The following is a 26,726-nucleotide window of genomic DNA, read 5'->3' on the forward strand; positions in this document are numbered from 1 at the left end:
CAACTTTTTTTCAAAATTGTTTTGTATTATAGGTTGTATGAATATCCTTAATCCAGTTACATGGTTGGTTTGCTTTCGCAACACCCCATTTAACTTAAATAACCCAAGACACATTAAAAATAAAATAATATTAATTCAATATACAAAAAAATAAATGCTTAATTTTGTAGCAATAAATATTAATTTCGAAAATATTTTAAATACTTGGGGTGGCCCGTTTTCTATGACGCGGAGTGTATTTTATGGAAGTGATATCTAGACTGCCAGCAGGTCAAACAAATCGTATAATTAGAACCTCTTTTAAGATACTCAGTACAGCCAAACAGGCAAGTATGTCGTAAAATTAAAATGTCACCGTGCAGAAACAAATTTGAAAGTGGGGGTCCAGCCATTCCTGCAGTAAACATTATGCAGTGAGGTGATGGATATTTTTACACTGTTGCGTTGTTTCTTTTACTCGCGTTATTTAAATTTGATTTTGTTGTGATTTTACGTTTTGTATTTGTGTATTCTGTTTAAATTATTTTAGTTTTGCTCATTTTATCGAAAAGTTCTTTTCAGAACTCTGTTAAAATTAAAAACTGTAAAGGGAACGAAATAATTGTGATATAAAAAAGTAGATATACCTGAATTAGTGTTATTTAATATTATAGCATGGAGTTTAAGAGTAAATTATCCTGACGGGCCGTTAATAGTCAAAGTGGGGAAATAATTGCTAATGTGTTAGCCTTGTGTGACACTACTTTCTATGTAAGCTATCACCCTTCTGAATTCAACACCCTTAATTACCAAACATCTGACAAAAACTTATTTAATTGATTTTTAACTAACTGTCTCTCTTTGAACAACTCTAAATCACAAAGTGTTAATTTTACTTTAAGAAATAACACTGGTATTGGAAACGTTGCTCTACCACAATGTGTAACCGAGGCAAAGTTTCTAGGCGTACATTTGGATGCAGGTTTAACCTGGTAACAACATAGTTAATCTATCATAAAGCATTCCCGACTTTTCCTCTTCAGAAATCTTGTACAAGTGACTTCCAGGGAAACTATTTTAACAGGTTATCATAGTAATTTCCATTCTCATCTGACATATTATGCTATTCTCTCTTGGGATCACTCTTGTCATATTAATAAAGTGCTTGGCCAACAAAGTGTGTTCATATTATCTCTGGGCTCTGTTATAGAGCAGACTGTAGAAACTCCTTTAGAGCTTTTAAAATTTTAACTTTAACTTGTGTATATATTATGCAGTGTTGGTTGCACATTAAACAAAATATTAGTCAATACAATGCCCATTTAGATTTTCACAATTATCCGACCAGATACAACAAAAACCTTATACCAGAATTTGGCCGACTTGAGAGATCCATGGTTCAAGGTATTTAGCCATAAAATTCTACAACATAGTGCTAGCTAGACTAAAAGCTCTTAATTTTCATCTACTCCAGTCGTCAAAAGCGAAAATACCACTGAACCTCTAAAAATTATACGAACAAGCTGAATTTTGGCAAGAATATTAATTTTGGGACTCCAAAAAAGATGCAGAAAAGATTACCACTTTTACACCCGGGCTTTCCTCTAAAACCCCCCTCGTAGTAGGGTAAAAACTCAAAAAAAATCAATTTACCAAGAATCTGTACGGCGTAGAAAAAAAAGTTTCAAATAAAGAATGTAGCTGAGATAATTTTAACCAAAATTGTTATTAGCTAGCATCTTTTGTGTAGAATAAACCGTTCTCTCAGAAATAACGCTTGAAGCGACCGTCGATTTTGAATGTTAGTTACGCTCGCGAAATCAATGTTCAATAAAATTTGTATCAGCTCAATAGTAAAAATTCGATATCTTTTGATCCAAGTCTCCTATCGACAAAAATCAAGATACGTTTTAAAGGTAAAGAATTCAGTTTGCTTATGCAATTTTTGTATTTTGCCAAAAATAAACTCAGATTTTATAAAGGTGTTAAATATATAAAGGTGGCGCGATTCTTGCCACTTTTTATGATTCTCATGAGATCAATACGATCTTTACCTTTACCGATCATTGACTTCCCACTATAAAGTTTTGATTACTCGAGCCTAACCTTCAAAACCTATAGCATGATATTTTAGTTTGGAGTTTTGCGAACAAATGTGAGGCATTTGAAATATTCTTAAAAAACGTTGAATTTAAACTTTCACATTACAAACGATCTAAAACATTTAAAACTTTTTTTTTTCAGTTACACTAGTACATTTTTCAAAAGATCCAAACTTCTGCTATAAACTACACCCAAAAACCGTCTTCTTGGAGGCATTTCTCGTGACGTGCGATCGTTTGTAATATAAAATAATAAATTCTGCGTTTTTTATTCATATTTCATGTCATCGGTTTTTAAGATTAATCTCTAAAAATGGAAGTTTTTCTATGACTGTATCGCGCCACGTTTATTTATTTAACATAAAAACTGAGTTTATTTGCGGCAAAATACAAAAACTACATGCAAAATCTGCACTCTTTACCTTTAAAACGCATCTTACTTTTTGTCGATAGGACACTTGGATCAAAAAATATCGAATTTTTACCGTCGAGCTGATACAAATTTTATTGAACATTGATTTCGCGCGTAACTGACATTCAAAATCGACGGTCGCTTCAAGCGGTGTTTCTGAGAGAACGGTTCATTCTACACAAAAAGTGCTAATAATCATTTTTGTTTGAAATTATCTCAGCTACATTTTTTCTACATTGTACAGATTCTTGGTAAATTGATTTTTTTGCGTTCTTACCCCTCTACGAGGAGGGGTTTTAGGAGGAAGCCCGTGGGGGGTAAAAGTAGTAAACTTCTTTGCATCTTTACTGGGGTCCCAAAATTAATATTCTCGGCAAAATTCAGCTTGTTCGTATGATTTTTAGGGGTCAACCCTCTGACGACTGGACTAATCAGTTTAAGGCAAAAATTAAGGGTTACCTTATAGTAAATGTCTTTTTTACATATGAGGAGTATTTTACTTCCAATTTTAATTTGTTGTAAATGTCAACTATATCAGTTAAAACACTGTTTCTATGTTTTATATGTATATGTATATTGACTATATTCACATATTTTCATATCTTTGACTTATAAAAAATACTTTTGTATTAATTTCTTACCAATAAACCATTTATCTATCTATCTATCTAGCTAGTTATCTATCTATCTATCTTAGATTGTATTACCATCAAATATATACTTGCCATCATATATTACATTTTTTTATAGTTAAAAATTAAATGATCTGGTATTATTTAATATCTCAGTGATTATTAAATTTTTTAGGTAAATGGTCAATCTGCAAAAATATTATTTACTTAAAATATGCCATAACAGTTTTTGCAATCTCAGTGCCTAACTAACTTATATACTAGCTAATTAGCCCTGCCAAAGCCATTTATCATAAAAAAAATTATCCTTGTTATATGATATATTTAGTATCTTTGATTGCTTTTTCTGGGTTTCTTTGAATGTGTTACTGTTAATTTAAAAATAATTTTAAATATTAAAATGATAGTAAGAATTATATAATGATTGCCTTATTTAAATATTTATTTTGAAACTTTAAACACTTACAGTGAAACAATGAAGTTTTCCAAGTAGGATATTTGAAAATGAAAGTATCTTAATCGTATTATAATGATATCATAATTATCTATCGTTTGGTAAATATTTTGTCAAGAATAGTTTTTTTTTGTAAAATGTAAGATAAACTTTTTCTTCATTTGTATAAAATGTTTTGAGACACTGTATATCATACCTCACCAAAAATCATTCCCCTTATCCTTTTATTCATTAAATTGTTGTGAATTAAATTATTTGAAACTCATTTTTTTCGATATTTCGTCCGTCGGCAAAGTATAATGTTATGAAATTCGAGTAACCGATGTCCAGGGACGATATTGGTTGTTTCACTGACACAAATTTTCTGATACAAGTATTAAATCATAAAATAACAATGTGTAATGTGTATATTATAGACAAAGAGCAGAAAATCTGATTTTGGAAAAACAAACAAAACGTTATATTTCTTTGTTTTTTAAATGGTTAAAAGTGAAATGTAAAAAAAAATATCACTCTACCACCCTGTCGGAAAAAATACTAGGTGATACAAAAGCATCTTCTATAGGGCTTTTAAACGCTTTTCATTTGTTTCAGGCACTTGTTATATGTCATACAATTTTAATATATCTACGTCATACGTCTTTGGTATGTATAGTTATTGGTGTATGTATACTATATACCAATAACGTATGACGTAGATATATTAAAATTGTACGACATATGACAAGTGCCTGAAACATTTGAGAAGCGTTTAAAAGCCCTGTTAGCGTTTAACGATGACGTACAGAGACGAAACTGTGGAAAAGTATTTTACATTTTAAGAAAATATTGTTTTAAACAAAGTTAGCAATTTATAATGAAAAACTGAGTTGTTTTAACTGAAATAATCATCATATTAACGTACCTTGCCTAAAATATTTCTCCTGCAGACGAGCTCTCATCGTCACTATCCACCAGATTAATAATAAGTTGTCCACTGTTTGAAAATAATTGTCCTAATCTTCTGTACTCATTTTCTACTTTCACTCTACACATGTTTTACTGCTTTTTTCCAGTCGGCACTTGTAATCTCTGATAGTTCATATCAAATTAAATCGACCACTTTCGCGCCAAAATTTTTTAAAACTGTTTTTCCTTCGAATCCGTTTTTATTACTTGTCCCCAAATAAGTTCGATAGGATTGAATATGCATAAATAAGGTGGTAACCTCAAAACCGTATGGCCATGTTGTATTGCATTAGTGTCCAGTATATATTGTTTATTATAAGTTTTGCTACGAAGCACTTCTAGTAACTGTTTCTTATTATAGTTGTCTTCAAAATACAAATGATTATTTGAGAGGAAATCTTTTAGTTCCTGTTTTGAAGACGAACTGTTAGGAATTTTTTTGAGAAGCCTTGAGTGGTAGCTAGCATTGTCCATAACTATCACACTGCCCGGTGTTATATTGGGAAGTAGTGTATTTTTAAACCACTCTTCGAACATAGTAGAATTCATATTCTGATGATAATATACACCACATTTTTCTATTTTTTTCCGCAAAGCATTAACCCATTTGGCACCCAACCATTTGCAGATCCACAGTGCACAATAGTCATTCGAGAACCTTTATTCGGAGGTATTCCTTTCAACTGGCACGTAAGTGAACCATCAGTCCAACCCTTGTTAGCGGTATCATGCGTGTCATATCGTGTCTCGTCTAAATAATATATAGTCCGCTGTTGGTCTCGATATTCTTGAATTTTTTTTAAATAATCTAAACGCCAGTGTACTATCCTCTTACTTTCCATAAGAGCCACCCGTTTATCAACGATTTTGTATTTGAACCCAAGTTTTTTCAGCTGACTATGTAAAGTGGTTTTAGGGCAGCTTCTTCCCATCGCAACAAGGTTGGTGTATATAATATCAATTGTTGGTATTACATTTTTTTGTATTCCTCCTAAACCAAATTCCTTAAACATTTTGTGTGTGTAGTTTGATTTTATGACTAGATACATAATCTATTAGCCTATTATGTTTTGAATTATTAATTATTATTTTTTTAACAATCATATTTTTTTTTATTTCCTTTTTTTATTTTTTTTATTTTATTTATTTTTTTTATTTTATTATTTTTTTATTTTTTTTATTCTTTTTTTTATATTTTTAATTTTTATATTTATTTTTTTTTCTTAGTTTTATTTTACTGGAAGGAAAAGGAAAATATATGGTTTTGCTGATTTATTACATACGCCTAGGGGTCTATCAAGGCGATTTGAACAACACAAAATAAGACCACGGATAGAAAGGTTAACAACTGGGTTAAAACAAAGGACTTGTATAACTAACTTTTTATGTTTGAAATATATACACTGTTTCCATAATACATTTAGAAATTCAATTTCATTTCACGTATGTGGCTAAAAATTATTTCATATTGTTGTGAATTTATTAATTGTTAAGTCTTTAATTTATAATGTCTTGTTCTTATCTTAATTCATTAAAAAGCACAATAACTGATATTTATTTATTTATCACTACATATACAATAATTTATTAGTAGGCGAGCGTAACAACAATATCGCGAGCGCGAATCTTCTTTATTAACTGTCCCTCCATAACCAAAATTCCTCTATAAATATAAAGTCCTGTTATTCGAGAATGAAAACAGTTGTTTCTCGAAACACATCGAACATAGACCGCTGTTTTGCTGAAAGGCCTTCTAGACAGAGCGGCGAATTGTTCTCAGAACCGGTATGGTTAAATCGGCTTGTCTCCAGAAGGTTCGAATTGTTGTTTTTATTAAAAGGGGGACCCATCGTGTGTCAGGTAGGCATTACCTAAAAAATACGTGAATGAATGAAAATATTAGTAATAAATATATTTACGGTTTTGGGTCAGAATTTATCGTAACATTGCCCCCCTCTTAAAAGATTGTTCCTCCTGGAACCTTGTCAGGACTGGAACCGGAACGGTATGCTGGTATCGGCAACTGGACCCTCTTTTACAACTTCCAGTTGTATAAAAATGACAAGGGACGGTTTTCTCTCCGCACCAGTAACTATGCGGATTGCAACAGACTAACACCTGGACTGCGGTGTCTTTAAAGATCTCTTCCACCATATTTCGGATAACCCTCCAATCTAATTGGCGGCACTCCAACTTTGGCATGGCTAACTTTTGCACGTCGGACTCTAGTACGTGCTCTCTCAATTGAAGTAAGGCTTCCCATACATCTCGGTAGGTAGGTTGGTCACGGGCAGTGTCTTTTGTTACCAGGTAGAAAAGGTAACGTGATGCATCTTGGAGTTTCAAGGTTTTACCGGGAGCTGGCACCTGGCATTGCAGTTCTGCAACTCGACCAAACTTCCTTCGAAAGACGGATGCCAACCCTGGTGCGTCTTTGATACTGGCCGGGATGGTAAGGGCCAGCGAGTAGTCATCAGGGAGCGCGAGTAGATCTTGCTTTTCTTCAGTGGTAACACCATCTCTTGCTTTACCGGTACCTCCATAGGCACCCATGAATTCCTCAAACGTGAGGTCAGACACGTCTTGGACTTGGTTTACTTCCACTTCTTCATCTACTTCGTGGTCACCTTCGAAAGACGCCAGCCGGTTATGGTGTACTATCATCGGCTTTCCCCTCGGAATCTTGTTTATTCGGTAGATGACATCGTTGATCTTCTCCATGATGAGGTATGGACCTTCCCAAAACTGCTGCAATTTGGGAGAACAACCTTTCCGCTTCTTGGGATTATACAGCCAGACTTTGTCGTTCTTCTTAAAGCAACCCTTTTCGGCTTGTGTATCGTACCGTTTCTTCATTCGGTCGCTAGCGATCTGAAGGTGGGAACGGACCAACTCATGTACATCGTCCATTCTTCTTCGTAATTCGATCACATAATCTTCACCTGCTACATCTTCTCCAGGTCGACACCCAAACTCTAGATCACAAGGTAGTCGCATTTCGCGTCCGAATAGGACTTTGGCTGGTGTCTGGCCTGTTGATTCGTTAACAGCAGATCTGTAGGCCATTGTGAAGAACGGAAGGTATTGGTCCCAGTCTCGCTGATGATCGGACACCATCTTTGTCAAATACTTGCCAACTGTCCTATTCATTCGTTCTACCATACCATCCGATTGCGGATGATACGCGGTAGTTCTTGTTTTCTTCATGCCTAGTCTATCACATATTCCTTGGAATAGATCGCTTTCGAAGTTCCTGCCTTGGTCACTATGGATCTCCAAAGGCACTCCAAATCGGCTGATATATTCTTGGATCAACTTATCTGCAACGGTGGCGGCCTTCTGGTCTGGAAGTGCGTAAATCTCGACCCACTTAGTGAAGTAATCCATTACTACCAGCATGTACTTGCCTCCCTTTTCACTTTCTGGAAATGGCCCAGCGATGTCCAAAGCTATTCTTTCAAACGGGCTTCCAACATTATATTGTCTCATAGGAGCTCTCCTTTTTCGGTAAGGCCCTTTACTCGTGGCACAAATAGTACATTTCTCACACCAGTCTTTTACATCGTCGGAACTGTTCATCCAATAAAACCGTTCCCGAATTCGCTGAAGGGTTTTCCTTACACCAAAATGCCCTCCCGATGGACTGTCGTGTAACTGACGAAGTACTTCGGCTATTCTGCTCTTTGGGATCACCAACTGTCTTCTCTTCTCTGAACCGTCATCATTTTCCAGGACTCGTTTGAGCAAGCCATCTTCGATGATAAATGAGTCCCACTGGGCCCAATACGTCTTAACTACTGAGCATAGGTTTGATATTTCCTGCCAAGGTGGTCGACGGTTTTCCTCTTTCCATTTTCGGATTTTCTGTATAACTGGATCTCTCTCTTGTTCTTCCCTTATCTTAGTAGGCGTCCAGTCGTCGTTGACAATCGTCGTTCTTAGCACTGCTGCTTCCTTGGATTCCGTTTTGTTGCAGTGGGAACACTCTGCTGGGCATGGCCTTCTGGAAAGAGAATCAGCGTTTCTGTGGCTAACTCCGGCCCGGTGCTCAATCTTAAAATCGTATTCTTGGAGTCGTTCGATCCACCTGGCTATCTGACCCTCTGGATTCTTAAACTGCATCAACCACTTAAGGGCGGCATGGTCGGTTCGGATTAGAAACTTTCTGCCATAGAGGTATTGGTAGAAGTGCTCTACTGATTTAACTACTGCTAGAAGTTCTCTTCTCGTGACGCAATAATTCCGCTCAGGTTTTGAAAGGACTTTACTAAAATATCCGAGGACTCGTTCCTGTCCTCCTTGAATCTGAGACAGCACTCCTCCAATTCCCACGTTACTTGCATCCGTATCTAAGATGAACTCTCCTTCTGGCAGTGGATACCCCAAAATTGGTGCTGTTATTAAATGCTTTTTCAACGTTTCAAAGGCATTTTGGCAGTCTATATCCCAGCGGTATTCTCTTGCTTCCTCTGTAAGTCGCGTTAATGGCTTAGCGATATCTGCAAACTTCTTAATAAACCTCCGGTAGTAAGTACATAGTCCAAGAAAACTTCTCACTTGATGTTTGTCAGTTGGTTTTGGCCATTCCTTAATGGAATCGATTTTTCCCTTATCCACGGCCACTCCTTCTTTACTGACTATATGACCCAGATAATTGACTTTACCTTGAAATAGCTGGCACTTCTTGGGGTTTAGCATCAATTGGGCAGCTTTAAGTCGATTAAAAACGTTTTCTAAATTCCTCAAATGATCTTCGAATGTCTCCCCCAAGACGATTATGTCATCTAAATAAACCAGGCATGTTTTCCAAGATAACCCTCTCAACACATTTTCCATAAGCCTCTCAAATGTCGCAGGAGCATTACAAAGTCCAAATGGCATAACGTTGAATTGCCACAATCCAGATCCTGTGGTGAAGGCTGTCTTTTCTTTATCGACTGGGTCCATTTCTACCTGCCAGTATCCAGACTTCAAATCTAAAGTAGAAAACAATTTACTTCCAGCCAATGTGTCCAATGTGTCATCGATCCGAGGCAGAGGATAACTATCTTTCTTGGTAACGTTGTTCAGCAAACGGTAATCCACACAGAACCTCGTCGTTCCGTCTTTCTTCTTAACCAGGACCACCGGAGAGACCCATGGACTCGTAGAAGGTTCTATCACCCCGTCTTTCTTCATTTCCTGAACAATCGTTTCAGCTTCCTCTCTCTTCGCCTGTGGTAATCGTCGAGCTGTTTGACGAATTGGCTTAGCATTACCAGTATCAATTTTATGCTTAACAACGGTAGTTCTTCCCGTCTTTCCTCCTTTCGGTACGAAAATATCACGATACTGCCGAAGAAATTCCCTTAATTTCCTTTTCTCCATCTGATTTAGAGATTGTCCTGCAACTGCAACCATTTGGTCGAATTTGTCGTTGGAATTATCAGATGTTGTCGCCTGACGAATTATGGATGTCACAGGTACACAAGTTCCTACTTTTGTCTCTTTCTTTATGGTCACTGGGTAGTCGTTGACATTGATAAGTCTCACAGGAATTTCTTTAGCCGAAGTTACCAATTCCTTTCCAATTATGATTCCACGGCCAACCTCATCGTCGTGGTTCCAAGGCTCCATCATAACAGGTCTCCCTTCGTCTACAATTCCCTGTAGTCGCGCTACTATGATCGTTTCGCTTCTCGCAGGCACGACTGTATCTTCTGTAATGGCTGCTTGCACAGTGTTGTCATTATGTGGATGGAGAAATACCTCCTCGTTGCCAACTTTGATTACCTTATTCTTAAAATCCAATTGGAATCCATGCATATTCATTACGTCCATTCCTAATATAACATCCTCTTCGATGTCAGCAACTATAACAGTATGGACAAACTTTTCTGCCCCAATTCCCAATTGTACCTGGATTTCTCCATGAATGTTGGCATTTTCACCTGTAGCGGTCCGAAGTCGTAACCTCGTTGGTAACAGTTTCTTTCGGCTGTTTATAACTGTCGGGCGTATAATGGTTCTGGTCGCTCCGGTATCCACCAACAACGTATGCTTTTTACCATTTATGTCTCCATCTACATATACACTATCTTCACGACATTTCAAAGAGGCTATTAGTATGAGAGGGTCTTTGGAAAAGTTCTGGGTCGAAGCTGCCCCCCTAAGGTTGACCCGTTCTAGTTTTCCTGATGGTGAGTTCCTTGATTTGCGTCGTACCTAGGGTGCTTACAGGAGCTTCGTACGTGTCCTATTTCGCCACAATTCCAGCATCTGATGGTCTTCGTTTTCTTTTATGTCATGCTTTTCATCATATTAACGAGCTGGTCAAGTTTATCTTCATCTTCTTCCTCTTTTACAGTCCTAACTTTACTGTACCCGCCAGAGGCCTGCGTAGCTGACTCGTATTCGAGGGCGGCGGATAGGACATCAACCAGCGTCTTGTGACGAGCTAATCGCAGTGTTCTCTGCATTTCATGATCACGAAGACCATCAATAAACGTTTGAACGGCCAATTTTTCCATCATGTCTTCGGGAGCTGTTGGATAAGCATATCGTACTAATCTGGCAATATCTACCTCATATTCTTGAAGAGCCTCATCTTTCTTCTGTCTACGATTTTTAAGCTGTGACTGATATACATGCTCCAAATGTTCGTGGCCATATCGCATATTTAACCTCTTCTTCAGTTGTTCGAAATCATCGGTCTCCTCTACGGCTATGGTATGAAGCACATCTAAGGCATCTCCTCGAAGGGCGATAGTCAGGTTTACAGCCTTTTCTTTTTCAGACCATCCATTTGCTCTTGCGGCTGATTCGAACTGTTTCATGTAGTTGTTCCATGATGATTTTCCGTCGAAAGTTGGGACTTTACATGAATTGAACCTCCACTTCCTTCAAATTTCGGCCGTGTCTCCAACTTAAATTTCGTCTCGTCTTCTTTTATCTCCACTGTAATCGGATTGTTACCTCTCTCTGCTGTCCCTGTTTCCTCCATCTTCTTTTCCATCTCTTTCCATATCTTTTCTTCGAAGGCTAACATATCGGCAGCAACTTGGTTTTTTAATGAAGATATTCTATCGTCCAGGGCAGACATCTCAGAAGTGACTTTAGAGATTTCCGAAGAGATGTTAGCAGAGACTTTGCTTTCCAGCGAAGAAATCTCGTTAGAAACTTTGTCTTCCAACGAAGCGATGTCGCCGGAAACTTTGGCTACATCACCAGAAACTTTGGCTACATCAGAAGAAACTTTCGAAATCGACGAGAGGACAGCATCATGTTTGTCTTCAAATATATAAGTCTCTGGATCTAGTCCTTCTTCTAGCAAAGCGTTCTTTAGTCGTTGGACTAACTCAGCCTTTTTTCCGGTAGAAGCTAATTCTCTGTCTTCTAGATGTCTTCTTAAATTAGTCACTGTCAGCTCATAAATCGTCGTCATTTTCACAATTTATTTTATATTCACTTGTATTATTATTATAAGTCTAATTTATGTTCGATCCCACTTCTGACACCATTTGTTGTGAATTTATTAATTGTTAAGTCTTTAATTTATAATGTCTTGTTCTTATCTTAATTCATTAAAAAGCACAATAACTGATATTTATTTATTTATCACTACATATACAATAATTTATTAGTAGGCGAGCGTAACAACAATATCGCGAGCGCGAATCTTCTTTATTAACTGTCCCTCCATAACCAAAATTCCTCTATAAATATAAAGTCCTGTTATTCGAGAATGAAAACAGTTGTTTCTCGAAACACATCGAACATAGACCGCTGTTTTGCTGAAAGGCCTTCTAGACAGAGCGGCGAATTGTTCTCAGAACCGGTATGGTTAAATCGGCTTGTCTCCAGAAGGTTCGAATTGTTGTTTTTATTAAAAGGGGGACCCATCGTGTGTCAGGTAGGCATTACCTAAAAAATACGTGAATGAATGAAAATATTAGTAATAAATATATTTACGGTTTTGGGTCAGAATTTATCGTAACAATATATATGCAAGTTATTGGTTTTTATCAAATCTGCTAAATTAAAAGGTCTTTTAATAGGAAGTTTTTCATTATTGATATACTCGTATATTTTTATTATAAATTGGTTTATACATCGTGTATTTAATGAGCAATTTAAAACTAAACTAGCGGACCAACTCGACATCGAGTTTTTTAAATGAAATTTTTATTTTGCGAGAAAAATATACAATATATACAATGACCGGAAGTAAAAATATTTTTATCAATAACTCAAAAACTATAAATGATAATTTCGTGAACTTACATTTTTGAACTCTACGTTGAATTCTCTATTGATTTGACTAATAAAAACGAAACCGGAAGTCGACCTCAAAACCGGAATGCAATTTTTAGTTCATCAAATGTCGACATGGATATCATTTAGCAGTTAATTTTGCATGCTGATCACGAATCCGGTGTCAGATTTGCTCTATCTTGACGTTTTATGCGCGTTTCGGGTCACTTCCGGTGTCAGATCGCAACCGGAAGTACATATTTAGATTCGTCTCGACGAGACCTTTCGATCCATATATACATTGTGGGGTCTAAAACTTAAAGTAAATTTTAACTTCCGGTCATCTCAAAACCGGAAGTGAATTTTTGTACCAAAAGTATATCTTGGCAATCTCATACGTAATACTAATAATATTCCGAAAAAATATTTTAATTATCTAATATGGTTTTTGAGTAAAGTGGTGGACAAGAAAAGGGCTTAGCGTTTTAGTATATAAAATGTTCAATTGAGCCTTCTTCGCCACATTCGCAAAATGGAGTTTCAGCTAAATTAATTCTAAATTTATGTAACGGAGACAGAGCATGGTTAAATCTTATTCTACATAGTATTCTAATCATACTTTTATTAAAATTTGAGTTTTTGAACCACGTTGAGGACTGTATTTTTGGTTTTATATCTTTATAATATATAATCCTTTGTTGGATAAATTGTTCATTGTTTGCCATGAATTTATCATTTTTTTCCTTAGATGAGAATTTAGATCTTCAATTACACATTTATATTCTGATTCTTTAGATGGTTCATTATATTTAGCAATTTTGTCTACTATTTCATTATTTAATATTCCACAATGAGCTTTTATCCAACAAAACATTATATTAGATCCTCTTAAATTTATTGTACCCACCAGGTTTATAATTTCAGATAACACATAATTAAATCCAATATTGTTATATTTAGAAATATTTTCAATTTTTTGTATTGAACTTTTACTATCAGAGAATATAACGTAATTAGATTTTGTTCTCGACAAATTACTAATATATTTAAGTGCTTCTAATATTGCTATTAATTCAGCGGTATATATCGAGGTTTTAATATTTAGATCTACTACTGTACTAAATTTTCGATCTGGATCGTAAAAGGCAGATGTAACCTTTAAATCTGATTTAGATGCATCAGAAAAAATATATGAATAATTAGGGAACATAGACTTTATGTCAGCTTGGAACATGCTATTCCGAATATATTGTGGGAATTCTGAGTAGTCTCTAAGATATCCTACTTTTATGCTGTCCAAGTATTCTAATTCTATTTTAAAACATGGTAATTCTCTTGACGTCGAAATGTCCTTACTAAGTTGCATACTTACGTATTTGTACGATTCAATAATAGGAATTGTAGGCTCCTTTTGCCAATATTCCTTGACTAGATCGTAAATACTGAGCTCAAAGCATTTTTGAACTACCGGACTTTTCTTTGCATACATTTTTAATAAAAACTTCTCCGTTAAGTAATCTCTTCTGAAATTTAGTGGAGGTTCATTGCATTCTACATTTAAATTTGAAATGGGTGTACTCTTAAGTGCACCTATACTTATTCTTAAGACTTTATTTACTAGCCTATCTAATTTCTGCAGGTGAGTCTTCGCTGCTGCTTGACTATAAAAAATTGACCCATAATCTATTATTGAACGAATATAAGCTTTATAAAAGGTAAGCGTAACATTTGGATCAGCTCCCCAACTTGTATGACACACTGATCTTATTGCATTTAATCCTTTTTCTGTTTTTGTTATTAAGCGGTCTATGTGTTCTTTCCACAATAACTTTCTATCTATTACCATACCCAAATAATTAATGGATGATTGAACCTCAAAATTAACGTTGTTGAATACTATAGATTGTGGTAATCTATGTTTTTGGGAGAATATACATGCTTGGGTTTTCTTTGTAGAGATGCTGAGTCCTATGTTAAAATAATACTCTTCTATTGTCGAAAACATTTCACTCATTATATTGATACCTTGATCGATTTCAACTTTAGGTACATATATACACACATCATCAGCAAACTGTAGAACATTTCCTCTTGTATTAATTTTTTTGTGTAAATCTCAGGTATAGATGAGATATAGTAAAGGACTAAGAATGCTTCCTTGCGGTAACCCAACATTAGAAATTCTTGGATCCAATAGTTCACTGTTGATTTGAAGTTGTAGATTCCTATTTGAGTACAGTTTTATTATTCTTTTACCAAAGTCACTGGGTATTCCTATTTTCTCCATTTGTTGATAGAGGATATTTAATTTGATATTATCATATGCACCTTCTACATCTATGAATAGAGATACCAGGGATTTACGTTCAGAAAAGGATATATTAATGTCTAGGATAAGGTTAGCTATATTTTCTGATGTCGATCTTAGTTTACGAAACCCATATTGTGTATCACTAATTTTGTTATTTTTTTCTAACCATAATTCAAGTCTTCTCTTTACCATCCGTTCAAATGTTTTTAAAATACACGATCCTAACGAAATTCCTCTATATGAATCCGCTGAGTCTATATCTTTATTTGGTTTTAAAATCGGTATAATTACATAATCTTTCCATGAATCTGGAAATTCAGATTTCATCCATATTAAATTAATTATATTTAACAACTTTATTTTCTGACACCTTGGTAAGTAATACAGCATAATATAATGGACATTGTCTAAGCCAGGAGCAGTATTTTTATGACACTTTAAACTATATTCTAGTTCTTTTATAGTAAATTCATTTAACAAATAGTTTAAAATATTATTATTCACTTTTTTAGGATGGTTTACATTTAAATTTGGTGAAACCCAGGGCGGAGCTAACTTATTTAAAAATTCTTCAGTCCAATTATCTTTCTTTACTTGATTTTTTGGGACATTATAAGTATTTTTGATTTTTTTAATTTCTGTCCAAATTTCTTGGACCGGAGTATTTTGATTTAATTTATTAAAAAATTCTCGCCAAGAAGCTTTTTTACTTTTTAATATTGTTTTTTTCTTAATTGCCTCTGCTTTCTGATATTTGATGTAATTTTCATATGTACTATTTCGTTTAAATTCTAAAAAAGCTTCTTGCTGAAATTTTATAGCTTGTGCACATTCTGGGTTCCACCATTTTTTATTAAACTTACTATTGATCGTCATTTTTTTCTTAGGTATTGATAATTCACAAGCATCATTAATTATATTGATAAATTTATTATATATGTTATTATTAATATTTTCATCAGTAGGTATTTATATCTTTGGTGTTAGTAGTTTCAAGAATCGAAGAAAATAACGACCAATCTGCTCTGTTCACGTTCCATCGGGTTCTCACATTAACTATTGTTATATTATCAACATCGCTTTCAATTATTATTGGAAAGTGATCAGAACCTAGAGCTACATTTTTTACGTTCCAATCAAAACAGGAAGATATGTCACTGGAACATATAGTTATGTCCACAGCGGATTTATTTCTAGTGTATAATCTAGGTATTATCGTTTCGGCTAAATTATTTAAAAAACATAACTCACAGTCTTCTATTGCTGTTAATAGACTAAGTCCAACCCTATCATTCTGATCGCAACCCCATGCATTATGGTGACATTTAAAGTCTCCTGCCACCAAAAATGGTGTACTTAAACTATTAAAATTAAAAAACTTTTTCCATTCACTCTCTAATACATTTAAATTTGGTTTTGCATACACTGAATATATATTAAGTACTTTATTTGATTTTGATTTGACTGTTATTGATATACTCATAACCTGATTGATTTTATGATGATTTGGATGACCTGTGAACTGAATGTATTTTTAGTTAAAATAGCTAATCCTCCTTAACCATTATCTCTATCTCTCCGAAATATATTATAACTACTGAAATTAATATTATTTTTTTCTTTTAACCACGTTTCACTAATTATGGCTATATCAATATTATTGTCAAAAATAAATTTCTAAAAATGACCTTTATTGTGTACAATGGACCTAGCGTTCCACTGTACAATTTTAAACTTATTCATTATCTGCGAGAATACGACTTAAATTATTTTTAAAATCGTCAAACATTTTTATATTGTCTAAAGTTATTGAGTTATTCTTTAATACATTTTTAAAAGTGCTTATAATCATATCACAGAGTTTATTTTACATTTATTATTTGAATTTGAGCTCATTGTTGATTGGGAATAGTTAGGGATATTTCTATAATTTTAATATACCGGTTGACTACTAGTAGATGGAGATGAAAGAATCTCCTTATGCTCGTCAGAATATCCTGAACGGGGATAATTAGGATAACTTTCTAAATTTCGTCTGCGTTTAACTGGTACTGAGTAATGAGTGTTTTTATTTAGATTCTTTGTTACCGTTGCGTAACTATGATCATATTTTTTATTAGCCTCACTATAGGATAAATTTTCTGTGGCCATATATCTTTTAATTTGTTTCTGACGATGAAATTCTTCACAATTTTTCCTATCTGTTGCTTCATGATTTCCTTTGCATAAAATACATGATGTCAATTGCGAATTACAAGAATTTGTTTCATGTTCATTGCCGCATTTTCCACATCGAACTTTACCTCTACATTGTGTATTAATGTGACCGTACCTCATGCATTGTCTGCATTGAATTACTCGTGGAACATATATGTCTACATCGTAAATAATTTTTTCTATTACTACCTGTTTAGGTATCATTTGCCCCTTAAAAGTAACAATAACTGCCATTGTAGGGAGTAACTCACCATTTACCTTTCGTATTATTCTCCTTACTTCATAAACTTTAAAATTATTTCCATATTTAGGTTTAATTACTTATGTTTAATAAATCATCGTCTTTGATATCCTTGTCAACACTTTTTATTACACCTTTTTTGTAAAGAAAGTGGGTATATAAGCCTCGTAATTTTTTTCCTGAAATACTTTAGATTCGACTAATTTGTTGGCACTGTTGAAGGAATTTAATTCGACTTTAACTTTATTTCTACCAGTTACAGAAATATTTAAAATGTTATCCCTGATCTCCGGTTCTGCGTTTAAAATTAATCTAGCAGTAGAAATTTTATGAAACTTACCTATGTTTCCTTCTTTACTTTGCACAAATACATAATATGGACCTTGGTCCGTTGAACTATATTTATTTTTTTGTTTTATTATTTTTTCAATACCACCTGTTTCGTCGCTTTTTCCATTTCCGCTAAATTCCATATTCACTTCATCTATAATAATACTTTTTCCCCTATCAGGAGGTTCATATCTTCCGTCCGAATCCCCGATCATAACAATCGAAAAACAAATAAACAAACACATAAGAACTTTACCTGACCACTGCCAAGAACGAACACTCCTCCTCCTCCTTAAACATTTAGCAGTCACGATATTAATTTGTTTAGGTTTTCCACCATCCGATCTTGTTTTTTTCTTTTTAACATCACTTTTCACGTTGTCGCGCATGGTAGAATACGGAATTCCTGCTAGAAAGGCCGCTTTTCTTATAATACTGCCTTTACAACTATTTTCAGGATCATTTTGAAGATTTTTGTAAACGTTCATACAAATTCTCTTAGATTGTTCATTCAAAACAATCCTTTTCTTTGGAAGTACTTAAACACCTTTCTACAGTTACAGTCTCAGGGTCATTGTTTTTTGTATCACTTACACTTAAAAGTTTGTTGACTACTATACTTTCTCTACTATTACTTGGGTTCTCTTGCTCCCATGCACGAAAAACTGTAGGTGATTACCAGTGTAGACCATTACCTCATTGATGTTTTTCTGTCTTTCAAATTCTTTACATACCTTATTAGTTGAGAGGTGATCAAGATTACAATATAGGCATTTTGGAACAGAAACCGTGCAATTTTGTAGTGTATGTTCTTCAGCACATTTAGAATATCTTTCTTTTCTCCTGCATTGTCTTTGAGAATGACCAAATCGTAAGCATTTAAAGCATTGTTGGATAGGGGGAATGTAGGGTTCAACTGTTACCAAGTTCGAATAAATGATAATTTCCTTTGGAGGAATTCTTCCATCAAAAAGTAGTTGTACAGTACCTGTTGGAATATATGTTGTAGACCCATCTGTACTTACAACCTGTCTATTTAATCTTCTGGTAGAAATAATTTTCCCGTTTTTATAAACAGAGTCTTCAATTATATTTTCCATAGAAATATTCAAACTGACACCTCGAATAATACCTCTTGATGTTAACATTTTTTGTGGAATATAGGCTAGAAATCATTTTTTAAGTAATTCTGTATTATTTAGGATTGTATTTGCATGTTTAGATGTATTAAACTGGACTCTTATTCCTTTTCTAAGTAATTCTGTATCATTTAGGATTGTATTTGCTTGTTTAGAGGTATTAAACTGGACTCATATTCTATTTATTCCTTTTCTACTGATGTCTTTGATACCAGTTGTACCCATTATATGAAAAATTTTACCAATATCCATAGGATGGATATTACCGGCTTTTCCTTTGTCACTATCTATCATAACAAGAAATGGACCGAAGTCAGTGTCTTTATATTCAACTTTTCTCGTACTGATATTTTCAATCCTAGAGAATAAATTATTCACTTCTGTTAAATCTGATCATGTTGAAATCTATTTTTCATTTCAAAAAGTTTCTTTTCAATTTGACTAATATTTATTTTTGTCTATCCTTATCTAGGAGCTAACATGTGAGTAGATTTTAAAAATTTTTGAGAATCCAATGAAGCAAAGCAAAAATCCCGCCCCCTTTATCAGGGTAACCGAGAGTATTAACATCCATGCCCTACGATCTACTGCTACTTATGTATTTAATGTACAAAAACTAATTAACTTTATTTTAATTTCAATTACTTGATTGAATATGAAAACACTCAATTTCCACCGGTAAGATTACTTAGATTCAAAATTTGAATTCACCACGTGCCGATTTGATACCTTTTCTTTTCTTGTATCGCACTTACAACCGTTTAATTGTCACAATCTACAACTTATGTGGCTTACAATAAATAAAAACGTTAAATTACTAATTATTGAAGCCATATTTTGGTTACAATATTTTTCCAGTTAGAAGAAGAATCAACAACAAGTTTATTTGATGTTTTAACCCGTTTTAGGCAAATTGTGGGTTACAACTTTTTACCTTTCAACCGTCGTTAGTTTTGCCCCTAATGCCACGTGCTAACGTAGTAACAAGGCATACGTTGTTTGCTTCCGACAGACCTATCAAATTCACGCGAAATATTAAATTAATAATAAAATATAAATATCATTTGATAGTAAATTTAATTATTATATAAACTAAATAATATATTTAAAAATAATCGTATTTATTATAACAATATATATCCAATTCTAACAATATTTAATATATATATATATATATATATATATATATATATACCCGGTATTTAGGCGGCACACGCCCTTCCGGTAGGGATCTATGGAGGAGTATCACCAAGCCGCAAGCCCTTATCTCTTGCCGTACTGCTCCACCATAGGCCGATCAGATACCAGCATATTCTAGACTAAGCCGCAGATTCATTTAGAATTTTAAACTGCTGCGTTAGCCTTTTTGTTTTCTGTACACCGAGCTGGGGATTGAACTGACGTCTCTCGCAGTGAAGCGAAGGAGAAGCCAGCCGCCCAGCCCGCTTGGCTATCCGATAACAATATTTAAACATGGTTTAATGTTGTTATTAATTGGATGAGATTTATGACTTAAATTTTGACAATCGTTACGAATCGAATATTTTACTGACGGATATTCTTTTACATTTCATTAATGTCTGTGTTTTGTTAGTTATTGTTCATGCAGTTTTTAATTTAAACATGCTTAGTATAAGTATATCATGACTTAATACGAATTGATCGAGAGTAGTGAATCGATGTGAAAAAAATCGTTGTTTCGTGACGCTTTCTCGTGGCGCTAGTTCCATGACGCTCGGCTCAGCATACTATAGAGAAAAAAGTAATACAACGCCTGTATAGAAGCTTGGCTTCAATAATATTTTTAACATTGAATAAAGTAATTTTATTATTTATTGTTAATATATATATATATATATATATATATATATATATATATATATATATTTTAAACAAATTATAATATTAAAATAATTCACTAAATTATTATGTTTGATAGTAGCGCCACCTGCTAACGCATCAACTAAGCATACGTTCTTTACTTCTGACAAATCCGTCAAAGTCGGACTAAATATTAGATTATTAATAAAATATAAATAAATATTATTTGATAGTAAATATAAGGTAATTTGACGATATAACGTCAAGCTATATATTACCAATTTTTGGAAATATTCTCTCTGAATAAACAGTAGTTGCTGGGCTTGATAAAACTGCTTAACTAAATTAATTAGATTAGGAAATATTCCAAAGTGCCTGCTGCACCACTCAATTGGGTCTGACTTTTACTGACTTCCAGAGTGCCTGCTGTACCACTCAATTTGACAGCTAAGTAATTTATTGACAGATTGCAACAGGTCCAATTGATTACTGCTTAAAATAGAGAGTTATCAAGTGAAAGAGTGAGAATACGGTAACGTTATTTTAGCAATGAAGCATGCGCAGTATGAAAATTGAATAACGTAAATGATTTTAACGTTTACGGGTTCCGTTACCGTACGTCGAATAGCGGGTTTGATATACGGTAACGTTAGCAGCGAATCGCACCAATTCGTTAAGACTCGGGACTCGGTGATTGAAGGTCCTGTTCTGTAATTTTATTTCTGTGCATTAGTTAACACGTGTTTTCTGTTTTCTTGGTTAAGCATCTGCGAGACAAGTTAAACATTTTATTATATTTCATTATATTTATCAATTATGAACACGGAAATAGTGAAAAAGACAAAAAGTCTGCGTTTTACAAGCACTGATGACCTTTTACTAGTAAAAGAAGTGCGAGGAGTCAACCCTCTGGAATGTCCTATTTTTCAAACCGAAAATACTGTTTGGCTTGCTCAGGCTCTAAGCTATCAAAATTGAACACAGAATGTACATTTTGTATGTTATCATTTAAAATATGATTTAGTATTAAATCTTCTATAAGTTCGTCATTTGCTTCAACTAACATTGCTTGCTCTAAAATGTCTTCCATATTTCTGTAGAAAAAATTTGAAACCCAAAATGTACAAAACCAGACAAAATATATACCTTGGGTGAAAGAAAACAAAGAAAAATTAATTATTGCTGTCACATACGACATTTGACTGACAGCTAACAACTATTAACGTGAAGCACCAATTCGACCATTTGGTAACTCTAAAATTACATATCCGTTAAAAATTATACCGTAAAAAAATAGCGTTTACGTGTCAAAATAACGGAAGTATAAAATTTTACATGATAACTCTCTATTATCTATACCGCTATTTTCAGTAAAATAGTAACCTAGTAACCTTTCTAACATGTAGAATGTGGAGTTCCACCATGTTGGTTCATCTTGAATAATTTTTTTCTGATCCATATTTAACTAATTAATTCTTGTTGTATTTCCCTTACTTTACCCCTCACTTTATTTCCGAATCTTTACAGTCGTTTACTATATTCGCTTCACTGTCCCTTAACAATAAATGATTTTTTTCTTTCTCAATTGCCCCGCTGTGTGTAAAGGTTGCAATTTCCTCAGCTATTTTAAGTCCGGTATGACTTCCTGTAAATTTATCATTAATAAATGTACTTACCTACTTAAACAGAAATACAAAACACAACACTGTAATGAAAATGAAAAACGTGAATGAAATGAAAAATGAAATGGGTCAGATAGAATCAACATAATGAATTGAAATCGTTGCATGGTCATCTCGCTGCCAGTTTTATAAATATTTTAGTATAGCTGTAGATCTGCACAATTTGTATACTTTATGAAATTTCTTACTTCAGAATCTACCCCAGATGGTACAAAAATTAGGATATTTACGTAGGTAATTCTATATGGTGTTACTTTGTAGTGAGACTAAGACATATAATATTTCCTTTTTTTATATTCACAATCCTTATAGACTACTCTTACATCTAGCCTCAGTTTAGATTTTAGAATGTAAACCATTTATTTTTTTTCCTTTCTGTATAAAATGATCGTTTCTTTCATTTCAGACCAAACCATAGCAGCCAAACAACACATTCCACCGCTGATATCTACAAGCCTTCAAGATCTCCCATTTCCACTACAGCAACCTGCTATCCATATCCGTCTTCCCCACAGTTACAACATTCAACTCAGGTAAATTATAGGATATCCTTAAACATTTTACCATCTTTCGTTTAAGTATAAAATTACTATACACGCGTTACAGAGTTCAGAATGTGTAACAAATTACTAACCCTTTCAGCGCCGGTGACGCGTACGCGCGTCCAAATATGACTATAGATTAGTGCCATCGACGCGTAAGCGCGCTTTGTGTATATTATATATTCAAACGAAATTATTTCTGTCGGCAATGGACCTAAAGTTTTTTAATTTTGTGGGCACCTCAGTAAAGGTTAAAATTATATAATTTCGTGCTTGGTTTTAGTTCATGAAGTTTGGCATCTAATATTTACATAGCTATAAAATACTGCTTTTTCAACTTTATCTAACTATTTTTGGGAATGTTAATTTATATTTAAGATGTAAAAACGAAATAAACTAATGATTTCGGGGATTACCCTAATGAACAAAATAAGTAGGTAATGTGTTTTTCGGGGAATACCCTAATTTTTAGGTATTTACCGAATGGTGTTATTGGAAATAGTTATCATTTTACGTTCATCGTCTGTGCATGTAAGCAGTGATTATTTGTAAAATTAAATTAAAAAATGTCAGGTAAAGATGAAAATCCCAGTTGCTCGGGCGTAAAAAGGAAATGGGAATGGAAAAAAAAACCATTGACAGAAGAGGAACTACTTCGTATTTTAGACGAAAATACTGATAATGATGATGATTTTGATGCATCCAGTGATGATAATTGATGAAAGTGATGACGATGATGTGGTACCAGATATTGTGTCAAGGGTAAGTATGTTTTAAAAAATTTATTCAACGCTTCTCACTAGAGGTATTGATTTTAGGATATAAATACCTCTGTTGCAAATAATGATGGAACAGATATTTGGGAGGAAATTCCTAATTCGATGAAGCAGTTTCATTTTACAAAAATACAACAACTGCTAGTTCCTCTTCCTGGTGAAAGACCTATTGATTATTATAGCATGTTATTGACGAATGAATTTTTACAATATATATGCGACCAAACTAATACGAATGCTGAAAATATATTTTTGAAAACCGGATTTCAGGAACATTCTCGAATAATCCAATGGAAACCTATTACACCCAACGAATAACGTATATTTGTGGGAATATTATGTCATATGGGTGTAGTTAAAATGCCCAGATTTCAAGATTATTGGAAAAAGAACGACCCCTTGTTTACCACACCAATTATCTCCTCCCACATGAGCAGAAACAGATTTCTGCTTATATTGCGATGTCTACATTTCGTACAAGAACCATCAGATAATGAACCAATACCTGATGACAGGATTTATAAGGTCAGGACTTTAATTAATTTTTTTAATGAAAGAATGAGCACACTGTATTATCCAGGACGGGACTTGAGCTTGGACGAATCAATGATTCTACATCGTGGGCGTTTGAATTTCAGACAATACATTAAGAATAAAAAACATAAATACGGAATTAAACTTTATAATGATGACAGAACCTACCGGTCTTGTTTTAAACTTTATGGGTATATACAGGAATGTACGACGATGCTGGCGGCAAAGGTCACACCGAAAAAGTTGTTTTTAAACTATTAGAGGGAAAATTAGGCGTTGGTCATTGTGTTTACATGGATAATTATTACAACAGTTTTACTCTGGCCAAAAAGTTGCTCGATGAAAGAACTCATTGTACCGGAACATTGCGAATGAGTAGAAAAGATAATCCAACAGATGTAAAAAATGCTGCACTTCAGAAATCAGAAAGTATTGCAAGATATCGAAGCGGCATTTTAGTAGGTAAATGGAAAGATAAACGAGATATTTACTATATATCAACAGAAGTGCAACATGAAATGCAAGAAGTTGTGACAAGAAGAGGTAAAAAGGTTTTTAAGCCGAACGCAATTGTCAGATACAATGACAATATGGGGGGTATAGATCGACAAGATCAAATGCTTGCTTATTACCCCTTTCAAAAAAAGACGGTTAGATGGCCAAACAAAATTTTTTTCCAGATCATACAAATGATGATGGTGAATTCTCATATTTGGTATAAAAAATATACGGGAAGAAGAGTTGGGCTGTATGAATTTCGTTTGTCTGTTATTAGAGATATGTTGTTTCCAAATGGAGTTTCTAGCGTTGCATCATCTCTTCCAGAAAATCAAAATCATATTGTGGAGAAACGTGAACTCAAGAACAAAAAAAATGGTATCATGAGAAAAAAGTGTAGAAAGTGTTACGAGCGTGGTGTACGCAAGGATACAATTTATGAATGTAATTCTTGTCCAGCCAAAGCAGGCTTTTGTTTAGACTGTTGTAGAATAACTCATATATATTTAAAAATGTTGAAAGATTTTGTAGTTTCCAATATTTTGCCTAAATTTTTATTTTGTTTTTTCTCTAAGTAATAAACACTTTTTGCATTAAACTTTTTTTATTAATTTCCGTCTTTATTCCAAAACTATCACTTTTACTCTTACTACATTGACAGACGCTCTACCGCGTCATGAAGCATGTATGAGTGTATACTATACTGCAGTGCCCACCACGCGCTAGTGCGTCTGATTTTTTCTTAATTTCAACAGTGTAAAATTTTATGTCTCGACGTATAATTAACTATTTTTTTATGTAGTTCAACTGATATAATTGGGTTAAAGAAAATTTTATATACTGGCATCACGTTGCTGCTTGGAAATATTAAAGAGGAGCTGAAAGGGACTAATTTACAAGAGTAAGATACAGTAACTTCTCAGAAGAGAATTTGATATGTATATTTTAGTAATACTGTTCTGAAGCTATTTTCTTGTGGCATCTTGATGCAATTACTATTTTTGTTGGGACTAAGCCACAATATAAGTTTAAAATAAGTAGATGACTTTAAAATAATATTGCCAATATTGTTGAGTTGCGTTCCTGGGACGACTTTATTGTAAGATAGTTAATTAAGAACTATCAACTTGAGAACTCTAACTTAACAATAGCCGTCAGAAAAAATCATAGCATGTGACCCGTCTTTAGAAAATCAACCACATGCAATGATGACAGTAAAATTCTTCTGTTAGTGATTCCATAGTAAACCATGAGGAAAAAACCTCATGATACTATCCCGACATGGTCAGTATTTGGTCTTATATTTAGTTTACTCTCAATAAACAGCAAACTCTGATTTTATATGTATGTTATTTAAAAACATAAATGATGTATCCTCGATATGTTATTGACTTACTAATAGTGGTATTTTCTTTTTATTGATTTCCTCGTTTAATAGGGGTAACACGATCCTACTGCACTCTGCCGAGGAATTTGTGATGGAATTGGTCCCATTTAGCATAATTATAACTGCTTATTTGATTTTTTTTTACCATCTGTTTCTTTCTGGACTATACTTGAATCTTTCCATTGAATCCTATGTTAATTTTCGCATGCGTGTTTACATATTTGAGATCTATCAAATTCTCTTTAAATGTGATATCAAAATTATGCTAAATGAGACCTATATTAAAAAAGGAAATCAATAAAAACAAAATACCACTATTAGTAAGTTAATCAGCCCTATTCTGTAACTACAAATCGAATAGAGGTCAGCAAGTCGGATCGGAATTGTAGGAATCGGCATTTTGTAACTCATCTCGACTTCTACTATCGGAATGTTGTGTAGAAATTGATTTCGACTAGAGCTCTGTCGAGATCAAGTTTCGACATTTCT

General features: G+C 33.9%; 1 protein-coding gene across 1 annotated transcript in view; it reads left to right on the forward strand.

Annotated features, from left to right (window-relative positions):
• The window catches only part of Smr (nuclear receptor corepressor smrter), a 690,586-nt gene that overhangs the window by 48,318 nt on the left and 615,542 nt on the right, over positions 1–26,726 (forward strand). Inside the window, exon 2 of the mRNA XM_072537629.1 lies at positions 22,907–23,033. Coding sequence (XP_072393730.1) covers positions 22,907–23,033 — 127 coding nt within the window. The remainder of the gene's footprint in view (positions 1–22,906; positions 23,034–26,726) is intronic.

The sequence above is a fragment of the Diabrotica undecimpunctata genome, chromosome 7 (assembly GCF_040954645.1).
Source record: "Diabrotica undecimpunctata isolate CICGRU chromosome 7, icDiaUnde3, whole genome shotgun sequence".
Lineage (NCBI taxonomy): Eukaryota > Metazoa > Arthropoda > Insecta > Coleoptera > Chrysomelidae > Diabrotica > Diabrotica undecimpunctata.